Below are 17,513 nucleotides of genomic sequence, written 5' to 3' on the forward strand. Positions count from 1 at the left end.
TACTAGTAAGGCAGTCAGATAAGGTGTTGTTTTTTGGGGGTGGGTGAGTGTCGATTTTCTTTTTTGTTTTTCAAAAAAATTATTGCAGTTATGTCTTTGCATTTCTACATGCTTTTTGTGGATAATTTAATGAGAAAAGTCTCCCATGCAATGTTTTTACTCAAAATATCTTTCAGGTTTTTTTTGTGGATGGATGTTTAAAAAAGTGGGTTTTTTTTTATGTTTCAACATGGCTCGAGAATTTAACAGCCAGAAAGAAACCTGTACACAACAGCAGGTGTTTTGGCACACAGCAGAAATACCTGACAATGGATAGAAAATACGAGTGCATGGATTTGTTGGATTGGCTTACTGAAGTTCTTTTATTTTCATGCTGCACTGCTTCAAGGAGTAACCATCTCCCTTCCAATAGAACCACATTATGCCCTCATTAGCATTATTTACTGTAGAGCTCATGTGGTACATGCCATTGAGATGAGAGATAAGCATACCAGTAAACCACCATGCACCCTTAAGTGTATGTGCGAAGGTTACTTGCAACATATCATTTTTCTGATCTTTTGTGGAGAAAGGTTGGTCACCTGGGTCTCCTTTTATTGCATCGCCTGCTGTACTCATACCATTGTATGAGCCAACATGGAGTGTGTATTTGTCACCTGTGATACTAAACTCACCGTACTCTGCCCAAGCCGTGTTGCCCTCCCAGTCTCCAAGGTCTACTCTCAGCTGCCATTGTCCAGTCTCAGTCAGGATGCGTAGAGCTTCATTGCCCAGCCAGAACTCACCAGATAGATCGCCAAAGCCAGATTGGTACTCCGTCCAGTTACGGTAGAAGTCAACAGAGCCATCTTGACGTCTCTGAAAGACAATCCAGCCTCCTCCATCGGTCTTCATGTCACAGTAGACCTGTAACCCATCAGCCATGCCAGGAGGGTAGATGGTGTAGGTGGTGTTGTCGCTGTAACCAGCCTTCAGCAGCTTCTGACAGTTGCTATACTTCTCCTCAAAAGGAACCGACAGAGATGAAGTATTGACGTCCGAGTCAAAGTAGGCACTTCCCTGTAGCTCAACGAAGCTGTCATTGGCAACATGGAGTCGCGCTGCGTTGTTGAGTTCACAAAGATGGCTGCTTGCATGATAGTTGAATGATGCACACTTTGTGTCCATAAAGCAGTCTCGCCCACAGATCACAGCAGAAGATACATTCTTCATTTCCAGCACATGATTGTACAAGGCACAGTTTTCAGCCGAGTAAAAATTGAGATTAAAGTCAATACGACAAGTGCTCCAACAAAGTCCAGTCGTAAAGGCGAAAATTGCTGCTGCTATGGCTACTCTAATCATGATGATTGTTATTCCCATGGAAAATTTGCCAGAAAAAGATTTGCTGCACCACTCATTTGATTACAGATTTAGAAAGTATCTCTCATTTTGACTGTCACTTGCTAGCAAGAAAGCCTTACCTTTGTATCTAGAATTTGATAGAAATGAGAAAGGAAACACTGTTCGCCAGATTGATCTGAATCTTTCCCACTCCAAGCAAGGGTCTGTCTGAAAGTTCCACCCAGAGTGACTTGGTTTTGAAAATGATCCAAAATGAATCATCAATCATCGCATAACAAGAAGTCGAAAGTTGAATTCGATTTGCAGTGATGTTCGTAGCGTGCCTTGAATCTGTGAAGCACGTTACTGGTTAGCGTGCAGTCAAACACTGGTCTGGTCTGGCATAGCCACTGTTTTATAAAGGTTTCAACCAATCCTCGTTTGAAATTAAGCTACTTACCTGTTGGTGTGGTCACTCATTAAGTGATATCAATCACTGACTATAAAAAATGCAGGCATCCTTGTACCCTTCTTATTGCTTGGCCCAATTCGTGGCATTAATTTAATACTGGTGTAACGTTTTATTAAAAAAAAATACAGAAAATATAGAAAGGATATGAAAAGACTGAAGGTCGAAGGTGTAAAGCTCATGGCAGGGAACTACAAAGGTTGGTTTAAAATTGATGCCTGGCTGTGGTCAGTAATTAAACAGCCTGTAGATGAAAATCAATAATCTTAACAGCCTGTAAGCCTAGGTTTGTGCCAGTTGTTAGCTTTATGCTGATGACAGCCTTGAAAAGTATAGAAGTGGAATGGTATTTTATGTACAAATAACAGACTAAGGCCAAAAAAAAAAGTCTCCGGTTTCTGGTATGGAGCTTGCCCAAAAAGTGGTGCAGCGACGCGGCTTTTTTTTTTTTTTTTTACCTGATTTTTTGCTTCAAATGTCGGCTGATGACTGCAAATGGTGCCCGACTAAACTTAGTGCAAATATATGGGAGTCCAGAGAGGCCACATAAAGCTTATTCTTGACCATAACCCAATCTAAAAACACGTTAAAATTGTGCAGCAGCAGGATTCCAGTCTAACCAGTGAGTTCGGCGGTTTTGAGACATCATCTTTCATTGAAAAAAAAACTTTTTCATTTTGCCGACGCGCATGGCTACGGCGACGCGCGCGCATACCAGAAACCGGAGACTTTTTTTTTTGTGCCTAAGACAGTTATGCCATTTTTTTATGGGAGGTTTTTTTGTGTTTTGTTTTGTTGGAAAAAATAATGCTGTGGTGTCTTCTGCCAGGTTTTTTGTGTGGATGACTCAACGAGAAAAACTCTCCAAATTATGTTTGATGTTTATGATATGGTAAACTGTTAAGCATAGTGAGCATGGGAAACATTTTACATCCTTACTGTTTTTCTGAAACTGTTGAGATAGAAATTGAAAGATTATATTTTTTTGTATCAACAAAGCTCAAGAGTTTAACAGCCAGAAATGTAAATTGGAAAAAAAACCTGTACAAAGACGTTAGGTTTTTGGTTATACAGCATAATACCTGATGTGAATCAAATGTATGATGAGCGCATGGGTTTCTTAAAATGAATTACTGAACTTCTTTTATCTTCATGCTGCACTGCTTCAGGGAGTAACTACCTCCCTTCCAATAGAACCACATGATGCCCTCATCAGCATTATTTACTGTAGAGCTCATGTGGTACATGCCATTGAGATGAGAGACAATCATACCAGTGAACCACCATGCACCCTTCAGTTTCTGTGCCAAGCTTTCTTGCACCATATCATTTTTCTGATCTTTTGTGGAGAAAGGTTGGTCACCTGGGTCTCCTTTTATTGCATTGCCTGCTGTACTCATATCATTGTATGAGCCAACATGAAGTGTGTATTTGTCACCTGTGATACTAAACTCACCGTACTCTGCCCAAGCCGTGTTGCCCTCCCAGTCCTCCAGGTCAACACGAAGTTGCCATTGTCCAGTCTCGGTCAGGATTCGTAGAGCTTCATTGCCTAGCCAGAACTCACCAGATAGATCGCCAAAGCCAGATTGGTAGTCAGTCCAGTTGCGGTAGAAGTCAACAGAGCCATCTTGACGTCGCTGAAAGACAATCCAGCCTCCTCCATCACAGTAGACCTGTAAGCCCTCAGCCATGCCAGGAGGATAAATGGTGTAGATCCCGTTGTCTTGGTTTTCAGCGCCACTCATCTGTTGGCAACTTGTGGACTGTACAGTGTTAGCTGTCGAGAAGGATGGCGTGTCATAGTTGCCATCAAAGTAGATGCCTCCTTGTTGCTCCACAAATGCCAAAGGACTCTGGATTCTTGTTTGATTGTTGAGCCGACAGAGATGGCTGCTTGCATGATAGTTGAATGATGCGCACTGTTCATCCATAGAACAGTCTCGCCCACAGATCACAGCAGAAGATACAGTCTTCCTCTGAAAAACATGATCTTGAAGTTCGCGGTTGTTTGCAAAGTAAAAATAAGTCGTCAAACGAGGTGAACAATCACTGTGACAGCTGATTACCATGAGAGTCAGAAGAAATGCTGCTATGGCAACAACCATCTTGAATCTAGTAGTGGTATCCAAGACATTAAACAAATTCATGGTGATGTCAAATTAAACAAAATGCTCTTCCGTTGGTACGTCAGACTGTTTAGGACGGGTAGCGTGGTTGTGTCACTTGGTGCTTTAGTAGCAAGGTGTTTCTGTTGATGTCTATAGCTTGGACAGTTTTGTGTTTGAGTTCTCCACCTACTGCTTCCTGAACGCTGCGACTCTATCTGGCATTCAATTTACAGGTCTAGTGGGTGTTCAGTTTACAGGTCTCGGCTAAGTCCGAGAAACCAAGTGACAGTTGTATATCGAGATTGCATTTGTTCCACTCACAGTCAGAGTATCAGCAAAAAATCAGAAGAATGCAGTGTCCATCGTAAATGGTCCAGCATAAAGAGACAGGCTGATGGCAATAAAGAAACCAACAGTTTTACTTGTTCCAGTGAACAGTAGTGTGGCTGACTGCTTTGCCACCACACACACACGTCTGTTTTTTCCCCAGCAACTCGCTCAGTTTAATATCTTGCTGCTACCTGCCTGGATTGTTTGTTGGTGACGCGTTGTGTAACAGTCATGGCAACCGTTTGGAGGTAGACTTAATTAAGATTGGTTATAGATAGACCGAAAGTAATTTTAAAAAGGCAGGCTGAAGCGACTCTGGAAGTTATCAATGGACTTCCCTCCCTTGTGGCCACCAGATATTGGTAAATTCAGTCAACATAAAAGTACCAAAGGTGTCTACTCATGCCTAATAACTGAGGAACAAAGACTTCCGTCATCTCGAGGACAGTTTTTGCTAAAAGTCATCGACTGTGAAAAAAGGTGTCTGCTCAAGCTGATAATGGAGAGACAGTCACTTGCCGTTAGAAGTGAAGTCAAACGCAAGATGACCATTTTAATTAGAGTGGAGACCAAGTGTTAGTTGATGTATACACTTGGTGAAGATGCAAAAATGGCTAGCTCTTCCCAGTTTTTGTGTATAAAGGTCAGATGTAAACTAAAATATTTGAGGATCAGTTGGCTGTGAAGGAGCGAAAAAGCCATTTTTTTATGGTAATAAACATAGAGTAGATCTTTATTTTCAGTGTGGTGACTGGCCAGTGTATAGGCCCCTTGGATGCCAAAAGAGCATAGGCATTGGTCATGAATCGACATACCATCCTCCTGGAAAATTCATAGAATATTATTGTAAGATTTCAGTAGGAATCCTGCCTTTAGGCATTGGTGCCTGTCTAATTAACCTGCAGGATTTTGACCATCCATGTTTCATCCATGTCGGAAATTAATAACGGGTCAAAGATGTAGAAGGTTTGTCCCTTATTCTTTCCAGAATATCAATTAAGTGTTCTTAATTAAGTGTTCTGTCATTGAATGGATTGATTAAGTAGTCCTTCCTGTTGTTGCAGATGCCGGTTAAAATGACCATCAAAACTGTCACCTTGTTGGTCTTATTAGTTTTAAAAAGCACAAGGTAAAATTTGACAATGATTGTCAGATGGAATTAAAGACTATAGATTAGAATAGACAGGCACAGAATAATGCTAAGGCTTGTATCAGCCAGGATAAACAAGAGTGAGATTCATCGCTCAAAATAGGGATTTTGCCACCATCCAAATTGCCGTCTTGTCAGTCTTCATATTGGACTTGAAGACAGCTAGCGGCAGATGACATTATTTGAATCAAGCCGACGCAAATTTGACAGTGATTGTCAGTTGCAATTTAATACTAGATAGATGAGAACTGATAGGCACATAAGGCTGAGACTTACATGTATGGCACTCAGATGGCAGTATACAAGTGACGTAGGGTTGAAGTCTAATATATTCATTTAGGATCATAGATGAAATCAAATTCTTAGTCTTTATCTTTAGGAGCAGAGTTGCTTGTCATTCAACAATATCGTATTTTCACAGAATTTTTTGGTTTGCTTATTTGACTGGCCTGATTTTCATGCTGCATTGCTTTAGTGAATTGTAGTTATACATCCAGTAGAACCAAAATATGCCATCGTCACTAACTGCTGCATTATCTTGATCATAATATATGCCATTGAGATTGGAGACAATTGTACCGTGGAACCACCATCCACCCTTATATTCCTGTGCTGAGTGGGGTGCTGATTCTTCATTATCCCGATCCTTTGTTGAAAATGGGTATTCATTCTTTCCTCCTAAGAGTGATTCACGTGCTGTGCTCTCTGCATTATGAGAGCCAACATGGAGTGTGTATTTCTGTCCTGTGATACTAAACTCACCGTACTCTGCCCAAGCCGTGTTGCCCTCCCAGTCTCCAAGGTCTACTCTCAGCTGCCATTGTCCAGTCTCAGTCAGGATGCGTAGAGCTTCATTCCCCAACCAGAACTCACCAGATAGATCACCAAAGCCAGATTGGTAGTCAGCCCAGTTACGGTAGAAGTCAACGGAGCCATCTTGACGTCGCTGAAAGACAATCCAGCCTCCTCCATCAGTCTCCATGTCACAGTAGACCTGCAAGCCCTCAGCCATACCAGAAGGATAGATGGTGTAGATGCCATTGTCCTGGGTACCAGCCTTCCACATCATCTGGCAGTTGCTAAACTTTTCAGCAGAAGAAATCGACAGGGATGAAGTTTGGATGTCGGTGTCAAAGTAGGCACTTCCCTGTACCTCAATGAAGCTGTTACTGGCAACATGCAATCTGGTTGCGTTGTTGAGTTCACAAAGATGGCTGCTTGCATGATAGTTGAATGATGCACACTTTGTGTCCATAGAGCAGTCTCGTCCACAGATTACAGCAGAAGATGGAGTTGTCCTTTGAAAAACATGACCCTGAAGTTCTTGGTTCATCGCAGAGTAAAAAGTTGGAGTAAAATTGATGAGACAGTCACAGCGACGAAGTCCCACTGTCAAAGCCAGAAACAATGTTGCTGTAGAGATACTCATCTTTGGCCTAGTCTTTATATCATAGACTTGCAAAAGTGACAGCAACAAAAGGCAAAACCTCTTGGAGCGTTTACCAATTGATGAAAGTACCAAGTTGATGGAATAATAAGTGTCTGCAACAATACCTCCAATAATCCACTGGTTGCTTCGGGTATGTCTTGCCTTTGGTGAGTTTTTGATGATGCCAAAAGTTCAATTTGCCGGTCTTGTTCAAATTAAAAATCTGGAGTCCTCTACTGCATTGATTTCACTCAGAGTATCTGAATATATTAGATAAGTATACAGTTTCCGGCAAAATACATCCAATATTATTACAGAAAGTAATCGAGACCTAGACACCAATAGTTTGCTGGTATATGTGAAGTAGCTCAGTACATAGTTGCTCATTTCTGCTCTGTTAACTGTTGGTCTGGGACTGTGCAAGTAAGGGATATGTACGTAAGGAATATGTACGTAAGGAATATGCACAATGCTATCAATTGAGTTTTTATTAAAAACTGGCTCCCAAGAAAATCAATACAATGTATTGAGAATCTGTCAGTTGTTGGGAGCACTAGTGCAGGTACAGGCACAATGGTTTCCATGACAGTTTACTGAGGCAATATTTACACATCACAGCCGTGCCTTCATTGCTTGCTGTTGTGGCAGAGGTAACCATGACAACTAGACACCAGGCACATTGACAATTGATTCAAAACGAACCTTACAATTAAATTAAAGAAACCTAGCTCAAAGTGAGGAAAAGAACTGTTTCCAAATGCCCTGTGAATTATTCTGCCTGAAAGTGTATCGTTGTGATTAAACCAATCATTGAAGGTGTCTGTACAAATGTCGTGAGTTCTATAATATGGAGAGGCATAATGGTTTCCGTAGCAATCTGCCAGCATCAAGATGGATGTAAATCCATTTGAAACGGTGAAGGTTTTAGTGCTTGTTGTTGAGCTAGTAACACTGAATATCAAACTCATTTGAAATAAAAATGGCATTGCTTAGTGTACCTGAACAACCTTTGCCATACAACGACCTACATGACTGAATCACTACTCCTTGATATGATCTGTGAAACCAGTCACTTCAGGGGTGGTTAAGGACGATAATAGGAGTAACCGACAGGGCAGTTTTGGTAGTTCTGATGTAGAAGTATGGTATAAGTTTGATAGTTCCCCAGTGTGTTGAATAATGAGTCATTTTTGTTTTTGGTTGGCTCACTCGACTTGCCAGATTTTCATGCTGCATTGGTTTAGGGAACTGTCACCAGACTTCCAGTACCACCAAAATATGCCCTTATCACTATTTGCTGTACCTGGAGTGTAATATATGCCATTGAGATTGGAGACACTTGTACCCTGGAACCACCATCCACCCTTATATTCCTGTGCTAAATGAGGTGCTGATCTTTCATTATCCTGATCCTTTGTTGAGAATGGGTATTCATTCTTTCCTCCTAAGAGTGAGTCGCCAGCTGTACTGTCGGCATTGTATGAGCCAAAATGGAGGGAATATTTTGGACCTGTGACCCTAAACTCACCGTACTCTGCCCAAGCTGTGTTGCCCTCCCAGTCTCCAAGGTCTACTCTCAGCTGCCATTGTCCAGTCTCAGTCAGGATGCGTAGAGCTTCATTGCCCAGCCAGAACTCACCAGATAGATTACCAAAGCCAGATTGATAGTCAGCCCAGTTACGGTAGAAGTCAACAGAGCCATCTTGACGTCGCTGAAAGACAATCCAGCCTCCTCCATCGGTCTCCATGTCACAGTAGACCTGTAAGCCCTCAGCCATGCCAGAAGGATAGATGGTATAGATACCATTGTCCTGGTTACCAGCCTTCTGTAATGTTTGGCAGTTGTTAAACTTGGGGCCTTGCTCTGTGGTAGAAGGAATCGACATGGATGAAGTATGAATATCCAAGTCAAAGTAGGCACTTTCCTGTAGGGCAACGAAGCCATCACTGGCAACATGGAGTCTGGTTACGTCGTTGAGTTCACAAAGATGGCTGCTTGCATCATAGTTGAATGATGCACACTGTGGGTCCATAGAGCAGTCTCGTCCACAGATCACAGCAGAAGACACAGTCTTCCTATGAAATACATGGTGTTTCAAAGCCCGATTGTTGGCCAAGTAGAACATTTGCGTGAACTTTGTTGGATGCATGCTCAGGCAAAGTTGGACCATTAAGGCCAGAAGCAAGGTTGCCATGACAACGCTCATTGTGAAAAGACAAGGTAGTACAAACAAATCTCTTATGGTGTTGTTTACTCAACAAGTTCTCCTGATGTTTGTTTAAACTCGCCAGCAGTGTCAACTGCTATGAATATTTGTCCTTGTTATTTATAAAGTCTCTGATCCAAGTTGATCTCTCTATGTTAGTGACCGAGTAGCATCCTTCGTACTTTTCAGTTTATTTGTCACCTACAGTTTGAAAAAAAGAAGATATCCATAAAAATACAAAGATACTATTAGTTATCTTGCGAGCGCTCGTGGAACACGGAATAATGTAGTGCATCTGTGTCCCAGTATGTGGGACACAAACGCACTACATTTTCCGTGTTCCACGAGCGCGAGCGTGATAACCAATTTATCTTCAAGCAAACTTGACGCACAGTAAAGTTGGAACACGCATGCTGTGTAACCTACGCGCAACTTTTGAATTCACAGTGAATTGTGCAGCACTAATTGCGTCACGTAGGCTTAGAATAGCGCAATACGCGGAGTGCGGTATGGACCGTGGCTGTGCGGTATGGTTATATGTAGCACGGCTTGTTGCCATGGATCGACCAATCAGGATCGAGGATTCAAGTTTGCTTGAAGATAAATGTACATACCATATGAAAGAGCACTGTGGTTTGCAGTTGTTTCAATTTACTACTTTTCATTTTAAATCTATGGATATTCTGAAATGTCTTAAAAATAGGTTTCATGTTTAAGATTATTTATAACAAATGACAACAAAATCAGAAAACTACAGATGTACAGTTTTCTGATTTGACAAATATGATTTTTTTTTTCAATTGAGATTACTTCAGATCGTAGGCAAATCATTAAATTCACTGTATACAAAATTTTGTGAGCAACATATTAATATATTGTACTTGTACTGTGTGAACAAAAATGTGGTTATCCTGTAAAACATGCGTCATACCTTATGCTGAAGTGTAACGGCTGGAGCGTCTGTAGAAATCATCAAGCAGTTCCCAGTTGGAACAAATTTAGCAGTGATGTCAGTTTAAAGCATTCCCACGACAATGATATGGCACTCGCTGAATTTTCAGTTTTTAAATCATCCTCTTTTAAAGATTTTTTTCCTGCTCATTTTTTTAAATGATTTTAAAAGCTGCCTGACACTAAGTGTCTTGGAACTTTTTGACCCATATTGGTCGCTGATTCACCGAAACCAATTTGCAGTAAAATGAAATAAGATTATTGTAATCTTCTCGGCCCTTAAAAAACTGTGAACAAGGCCAAAGGATGAGCTTCTCTTGCAATCATCAATAACAGGTCATTTAAAGTTGTTTCCATTTTTTTGTTCATTTTGTTTTTTACTTCAAATTTTACCAGTTTCGGTAACCAATAAATCTATCCCTTTTTTCCATTGATGGTTTTGGTTTAAGGATTGTATTTAGGCTAAGTTGGACTAGCGGTTGCGAACGTAAAAACATAATCAATTTGCTTCTATTAGGGCGAAACTGTAAGCCTACCCGACTTTTATTTTGATAAAGATATTGGCTTTTGGTGTGTTTTTTTGCTCAATTTTTTTTTAATAAATAATTTTTAAAACCTTTGGGGGATTTTTAAAAGCCTTTGGCTCTTTTATATCAGACTTAATATTCTTTTGAATTTGTATTTTAATATTGTTCGATAAGAATTTTATTTAATGAGGTTTTTCAGAGAGAGAGAGACAGAGAGTCCCCTGTTTTTTTTTACTGGTACATTAACCATGTTGGAAGCACGAAGCTTGATCACATGGGGAGGAAAAAAAAAAACACTATTAAATTTTAATACATCACCCAGTCTCAAAGATAATCCTTTATTGTGCCTCAACGACTGTACACTACATACAGTTCCTGCTTTTCGATCAAACAGTGCACATTGACCAATTAGATCACAACATTTGGTCAGGTGATCGCAGGAGCTCTGCCAAGCTCACAAGCACTTTGCGAAAAGAAGACACACCAAAGGTGGGTGGGTCTTATGGCAAAATTCGGAATGGTCCATTTTGTGATTTTGTAAAGACCAGGATTGTTTTTCTCAATTATTTGATGTTTTTGTTTGACTTTGTTTGTTTCTTCAGCCGTCAGCCATTGAAGTCTTCTCTGCTGATGGCCGGAACTACCTGTTGGCATTCCCTCGCAAGGTCAAGAACAAGGTTTATGCCAGGTTTGTTGCCGAGGCACCCAGGCTTACAGACGACACGACGTCCGTGGCGGGACAGAAGAGGAACGTACAAGTGGAAGGAGGGTAAGCAGCGTAAAAGGTTGCCGTAAAAAAATTCCTTTTTCACATATGTTTAGCAATTATTATCCTTTCCATCATGACTTGAGATCAGATTTTATTAGCTGAATTTGCTACCATCACAGGTAACCATTTACACTCTTGGGTGGAGAGAGGCACTTGTAGTAAAGTGTCTTGCCCAAGGACACAAACACCATATTGGAGTTAGGTTTGAACTTACATACCATCGCACTTATGTCAGACACTGTGACAAATTCCAAGATTCTAAGATTCTCACTTTTTTTCCCAAGTTTTGGCTACTTCACAGAATCCTCTTGAGACTGAACTGTGTTTGAAAAAAATGGCATGTACTAACTATCATGATATAATTATAGACACTTGACAGAAATATTACTTTTGAAGTGTTCAACATTTTCTGGTTCTGTTTTTTGTTGTTGTAGGAGTAGCTTCTTAGGACTTGGCAATCTTATTGGAGAAACGACCGTCACACAGCGTTGGGAGGTACGAATCAGATTTTCAAGAGTCCGTTATTTCTTTATGTTTAATCAGATCAGAGCTGAGATTCTTTCCTGATTTTCACCTTTGTGTGGCCTGGATCAACACTCAGGTACTCAACCAGTCTCCCGACGACGGGTTGAGTATGCTGTCTGAAATATTGACTTTCCCCCACTTCTTTTCAAAACATCACAAAGTCACAACTACAACCTTACTCTTATTGCTCTCTGCACCATGCAAAACCTTCAAATCTTATATGATTTGGAAAATAAGGAGAGTTTTGAACAATTTGAATTTCCTTTTTGCCAGATGGTCATATAAACATTTATGACAGCATATATACTAATTCGACGACAGCCATTTTCTGAGGTGGCACTGTTGTGGCACCAGGCTTGCACAGGTTGCGCTCAGGTAGTATGCATGCACTCCGAGCTCTTTTGACCAAAAGGGTTATTAAACAAAATGTGCGCGCGCCTCGTCTTTAAGAATGCCTGCAACATGAGCGCAAGCGTGGCACTTCCTCAAAGACGTCTTCTAATTTTTTCGCCGGATCACACTTTACATGTATGAAATGTTTACCGAATGATTCTTTTTTATTTTTCTTGTTGAACAGCGAGGAGAGATATCCAACTTCAAGTATCTCATGGCACTGAATACCATAGCGGGTCGGAGCTATAACGACCTCATGCAGTACCCGGTGTTCCCGTGGATACTTGCCGACTACGATTCTGAGGTAAACAGGCTTCATATTTATGATTTTTTGGTTTGTTTTTGAAAAAGGACATGAAGCTGTGTGGCCGACTCACGGACACACTTTGTAAACAAACTTCATCAGTGGAATTGTTAAACACTACGCATAAGAGATGGCTCGAAAGTGCAAATGCTTTCTTTCAGCTTTCTGCTGTTATGGGTTCTTTGAATGAAAAACCCCAATATTTCTGTTATTTTAGGAGCTGCGTCTGGACAAATTCTCGACGTTTCGGGACCTCAGCAAGCCAATGGGAGCACAGACAGAGGCCAGACTGCAACAGTTCAGGAAACGCTACGATGAGTGGGAGGACCCAACAGGTGAGAGGTCAAAGGTTGACCATGAATATTCATTGAGTAAACGTGAATATGCGAAATTGCTTGCTGTGCAGTAAATAATACATGAAAATAGGATCGGCTAAAACCCAAAATTTGAAAACTAACAGCAAATTCTTGTGAAGAAATGTACAAAGATTTAACTAATTTGGCTTACCCAGAATGAAGCTTGGTGTTAATAAAACTTGTATTAAAGTTATTAGGCTGAGTAAACAAAAAAAAATATGTTTCTCGTCTAGGCTGTTTGAAAAAAAATGTAGGAGGCGCCTCCCCTGTTTTTTTTTCTCCAAGATCGCGAGTTTCCAAGATGGCAGATGGATTCTTCGTTTTTTTCTAATCAGCGACAATTTTGTTGGAAACAAAGAAAAAGACAAGATATTGACAACATTTGCAAAATATATTGCAAATGCATGTATTAACAAAAAAGAGGCAGGTGGGGAAAAGGAAGCCAGCAGAGACGAGAGACTGGTTTATTTTTTCACTTGGCCTTTTTCACTTGGCTTTCGGTGATGTTGATTGTTATTGCTGGAAAACTGAACACTTTTCTTTATTGCAAAGCATTTTAAGCCAGGTCAAAGTTCATGCAGCGGCTAAGCAGAAAATATCGCTTAGCAAATTAATATGCTAAGCAAAAATCTGCTGGGAACCAGTCATAAGCAGTTAAGATTACATGACATTTTGGCTGATGACCTATTTTTGCTAAGCAGATATTTTCTGTGCTTAGCAAGTTTCTTGTGCTTAGCATATTTGTGAAATTGGCCCCTGGTATGGTTAGTGTGATGGATAACTGATGTACTTTTGCATTTGTCCGCTTTGAAGCCTTTTCTCCCTCTTTAGCCGGATCCGTCGGCGAATTCCAAGGTAGTTTTGCCATAATTTTTCTGACTGGGGTGCAAAAGAGCTTTCAACTTAACACCAAAAAACCCTGCAAATTCAGCCTCATGGGAACAATTCAACACAACTACATGTACATTCTGAACCAAGGAAAACTTTGGCAAGAGAAATATATTTTGTCATACACGTAGTGCATCAAACTCTTTATTTTACCATTTCATTGAGGGTTTGAAAGTTTGAAACTAGTCATTCTGTGAATCCAAACAACTTGAAAATGGGCAGCTGGTTGTTTCCTTAGACTTTTTTCAAAACCGTTTCACACAATCATTTTGCACACATAGATGTTCTTTCTCCTTTTCACGCATTATTTGGGATACAAAACTGTTCATATTTTCAAACAGTGAAAAGCTCTTTCATGAAAGCTTTTGCATTATGGACTGTTGTGCTTCAGCCACAATGCTTGCAAAAAAATCAATCCCTTTTTCCTTCCATAAACTGATTTCATGGTTTTTCTTCTGGCTCTATTCTTTGCATTTTTACTTGTAATGCATTTTACCAGGAAGCAGAGTTTTTTTCACTTAAGCAAAGCAGGCCCATGTGAATAAAATCCAAGGGAAGCTCTTCCGCAAAACTCCCTGCCTCGTCTGCCGCTAATAAGAAAATGATCAAGTTTTTTTTTTAGATTTCAGTTTACAAACCCTCATTTTACATTGACGTGCAGCACATTTTTTTATTTCTCTCTTAAAATTGTCACCATGGGGCTGAATTTGTTGCAGTGTCTCATCTAGAAGGGTTGGACTACCATACATCTAACATCTAGACACGACTGTCGTGCACCTCATCAACAAGGACAGATTCTCAGTTAACCCATTAGCAATTGTACCACACTGTATTACATTGTGTTTGTGCACTGACGAATCAATGAAAGCATAAAGTGCTCGGATGGTTTCGGGCACAACAGGGAGTAATAGATGGGGAGGTTTCGGGCGCTACAGTAACTGAAGGGTTAGATATAGTTTGCTTTGGTATGATAAGAGTCTTTTATGGTTTGGGGTCTCAGTGGCACGAAAATTCCGGGGTGTTGCAGATATTTGGTGGAAGATTGCTTGGGACTGAACTTATCTGAACTTCAACTTGACATTCCTTCGGAGAATGTGTTCATACAAAAAGGACATTTTCTTTTTGGGATCCTTCTTCTGTGGATGGAAAGGGACATATGGTTTTTTTGCACAAGTTTAGAAAAATGGATGAGACATTTTTGGTATAAGAATTATAGGTTTCCTGATGGTTTGGATGGTGCATTGAATTTAGGGTGAGGGATGTTTTGGAAATGTGATCATATGCAACATAATTGCAACATATTAAACAGATACGTGAAAATAACATCCATGCTCACTTGACTGTTTTCATATATTAAATACTTTTCTCTCAATAAACAGATTCCTTTAATAACTTAAAACTGTCACTTTTTAAATATCCTTTCCAATAACCTCAGACATCTAGATTTCCCATCATATTCTTCAAAAATATGTTAATCAGATCTTCATTTGTCATGAAACGAAACGTAATCCATAAGACAAGACATACATTGACATTCTATCAAATCGTCGCCCTCAAAATGTATCAAAGTAGTAACTACATTATTGATTCACTGGACTGTTTCTGTGTTGGTCAAAATAATACATTCCAAATTTCTGAATTAATATATTTCTTCATAGAAGTCATTTCAACTAATTTGGTTTTTCAGTACTGCCTGGAGTGATTTTAGGAACATCTTTTAAGAAAATCATATTTGAAAAAAGTTTTGCGATTGAAATCCTTGATTCTGCCTATCCAGGGGATTTTTGGTTAGTTTTTAATCTGATCTGGCACCCTGCCTCGGGTCAACTTTGTACAGTGGGATTTGGAGCCCCTACCTGACTATTATCTGGGTCCTTTTTTTCAGGTTCTATTCCCGGAGCTACTTCCCTGGGTTTGTTTTTCAGTGCAGAATTCTGTTGGCCTTTTTCTGAATAAATTCTTACTTCCCTGGTGAAAATTATCTTTCTGTTTTGTTATGGGTTTACATGTTTAATTACCCGACAACTTTACAAAGGAAAAAGTTTGGTTGTCTTTCAAAGATTTTGATTTGCTATTTCTTGTACTTTGGCATACATTTCTAATAACTACATAACCAATACACATGTAGATGGTTGTTGAACTGAAAAACAGGTATAAAAAAAACGATACAGGTAGCCAGAATTACTGTAAGGTACAAAAATATATAAAGAAGTACCCTTTTAATTTTGTTTTCAACTTCATAGGCCCAGTTTACTTTTGCCTCAAAATTACAAAGTTCTCATTTACTCCATCATGGCAAAATAACATTTGTAGAAATGACAAAATGACATTTGTAGAAATCAAAGCACATTTCAGAAATTCAAAATTAGAATCTTCTGCCGCTCATCTGTTCATTATTAACTCCAGACATCACATTTTCACCAGAACTCTCCCTTCTACAAAATTTTGAAATTTAACACAAGTTTTTTTCTCTACCAATAGGTGAGACCCCGCCCTATTACTACGGCACCCACTACTCCTGCGCTATGATCGTAGCCTCCATGATGGTCAGAATGGAGCCCTTCACCAAGCATTTCCTCCGGTTACAGGTTGGTAGAAGGTTTTTCATCGAGGAGACTACGTCCAGAATTGAATTTCTATTTTTTTTACCCTAATCTTTGATTAGAGGTGCAACTTTTAAGGTGTTCATTAGTTGCTCATGCTGCCAAGGGCAGATCCAGAACACAATTTTGGGGTGGCCAAAAAATAAAAATTGTGCCTCCCAAAAAGTGGGTCAAAAAGTTACGGCGTGGGGTTTGGGGCCCACTTAAGGGCCCCGAAATTTTTTTGGATTCTCGATGCTCTGTGGTGCGATCTGAGGTGATTTCTGACCACTTTAACCATCTGAAAAGATGGTGGTGTACTCATTGCCTGCCTTCATTGTGACGTCACATAAAAAAACCCAATTGGTTTCCTTTGGGGGGGGGGGGCATGGCCCCCTTTGGGCCCCCCTGGATCCGCCCTTGCATGCTGTTGTTATGAAGCATCTTGTGTGTGTGTGTTCATGTATGGCTTTATGATAGCTTATGATGTTGTTGATTTCAGGGTGGCCATTTTGACCTGGCTGACCGCATGTTCCACAGCATCAAGGACGCTTGGCTATCGGCCTCTGAGCGTAACATCGCAGACGTCAAGGAGCTCACCCCGGAATTCTTCTATCTGCCGGAGTTGCTGACCAATCACAACAACTTTGACCTCGGTGAGGTTCATGACCTTGGGTTAACTAATGAGGGTATTTTTGGCCGTGCAGTTGATGGTTACATTTATGCTGTGTAGTAGATGATGAAATTTAAAATTTCAAACGTATGTTCATATTTTTTTCAACTCTGGTTTTATTTTACTTAATATGTTGCATTGCAGGTGTGGATCCAATTTCATGTTGTTGCTAATTGTGAGATTTTCTCAGACTAATTTCTTGAAGGATCGACTTTGATGGATATTATTATATATTTTTTGTGTTGCTCTGTGTAGGTATCAAGCAGAATGGTGTTGAATTGGGTGACATCATTTTACCGCCGTGGGCCAAGGGAGACCCAAGAGAATTTATCAGGATGCATCGCGAGGTAAGCACTGGTCTCAGTTATGAATGGCTACCTAACCTGTTATTGAAAGTCCTAATGTACATGCTCAGAAAAAAAAAATCTGTAAATATCCCTTTAGTTAAAGATTTAAGGCTCTTACTGCAATCTACGCCACAATCAGAATATGGTGTTCATCTTTTGCCTATTTACGTCTCATTTTT

The 17,513-nt window shown here is 40.1% G+C and overlaps 2 protein-coding genes across 4 annotated transcripts in view; one reads left to right on the forward strand and one right to left on the reverse strand.

The window, feature by feature from the left end:
• Positions 1 to 17,513, forward strand: part of LOC119732543 (WD repeat and FYVE domain-containing protein 3-like) — a 58,890-nt gene that overhangs the window by 34,684 nt on the left and 6,693 nt on the right. For 2 of the 3 annotated variants that reach the window (XM_038206102.1, XM_038206103.1), the window contains 8 exons: positions 11,100 to 11,266; positions 11,701 to 11,761; positions 12,369 to 12,488; positions 12,706 to 12,823; positions 13,658 to 13,699; positions 16,214 to 16,320; positions 16,817 to 16,970; positions 17,243 to 17,334. In XM_038206102.1, coding sequence (XP_038062030.1) covers positions 11,100 to 11,266; positions 11,701 to 11,761; positions 12,369 to 12,488; positions 12,706 to 12,823; positions 13,658 to 13,699; positions 16,214 to 16,320; positions 16,817 to 16,970; positions 17,243 to 17,334 — 861 coding nt within the window. The remainder of the gene's footprint in view (positions 1 to 11,099; positions 11,267 to 11,700; positions 11,762 to 12,368; positions 12,489 to 12,705; positions 12,824 to 13,657; positions 13,700 to 16,213; positions 16,321 to 16,816; positions 16,971 to 17,242; positions 17,335 to 17,513) is intronic. The other variant, XM_038206104.1, reaches the window with a different exon arrangement.
• LOC119732546 (microfibril-associated glycoprotein 4-like) lies at positions 108 to 1,474 on the reverse strand. The gene has a single exon (XM_038206106.1). It carries the CDS (start codon positions 1,360 to 1,362, stop codon positions 349 to 351), a length of 1,014 nt encoding a protein of 337 aa, XP_038062034.1. The 5' UTR covers positions 1,363 to 1,474; the 3' UTR covers positions 108 to 348.

The sequence above is a fragment of the Patiria miniata genome, unplaced genomic scaffold (genome assembly GCF_015706575.1).
Source record: "Patiria miniata isolate m_02_andy unplaced genomic scaffold, ASM1570657v1 HiC_scaffold_24, whole genome shotgun sequence".
Classification (NCBI taxonomy): Eukaryota; Metazoa; Echinodermata; class Asteroidea; order Valvatida; family Asterinidae; genus Patiria; species Patiria miniata.

What these genes read in the sequence shown, in the direction of transcription:
- LOC119732546 (XM_038206106.1), bottom strand. Translation starts at nt 1,362, where the DNA reads ATGGGAATAACAATCATCATGATTAGAGTAGCCATAGCAGCAGCAATT.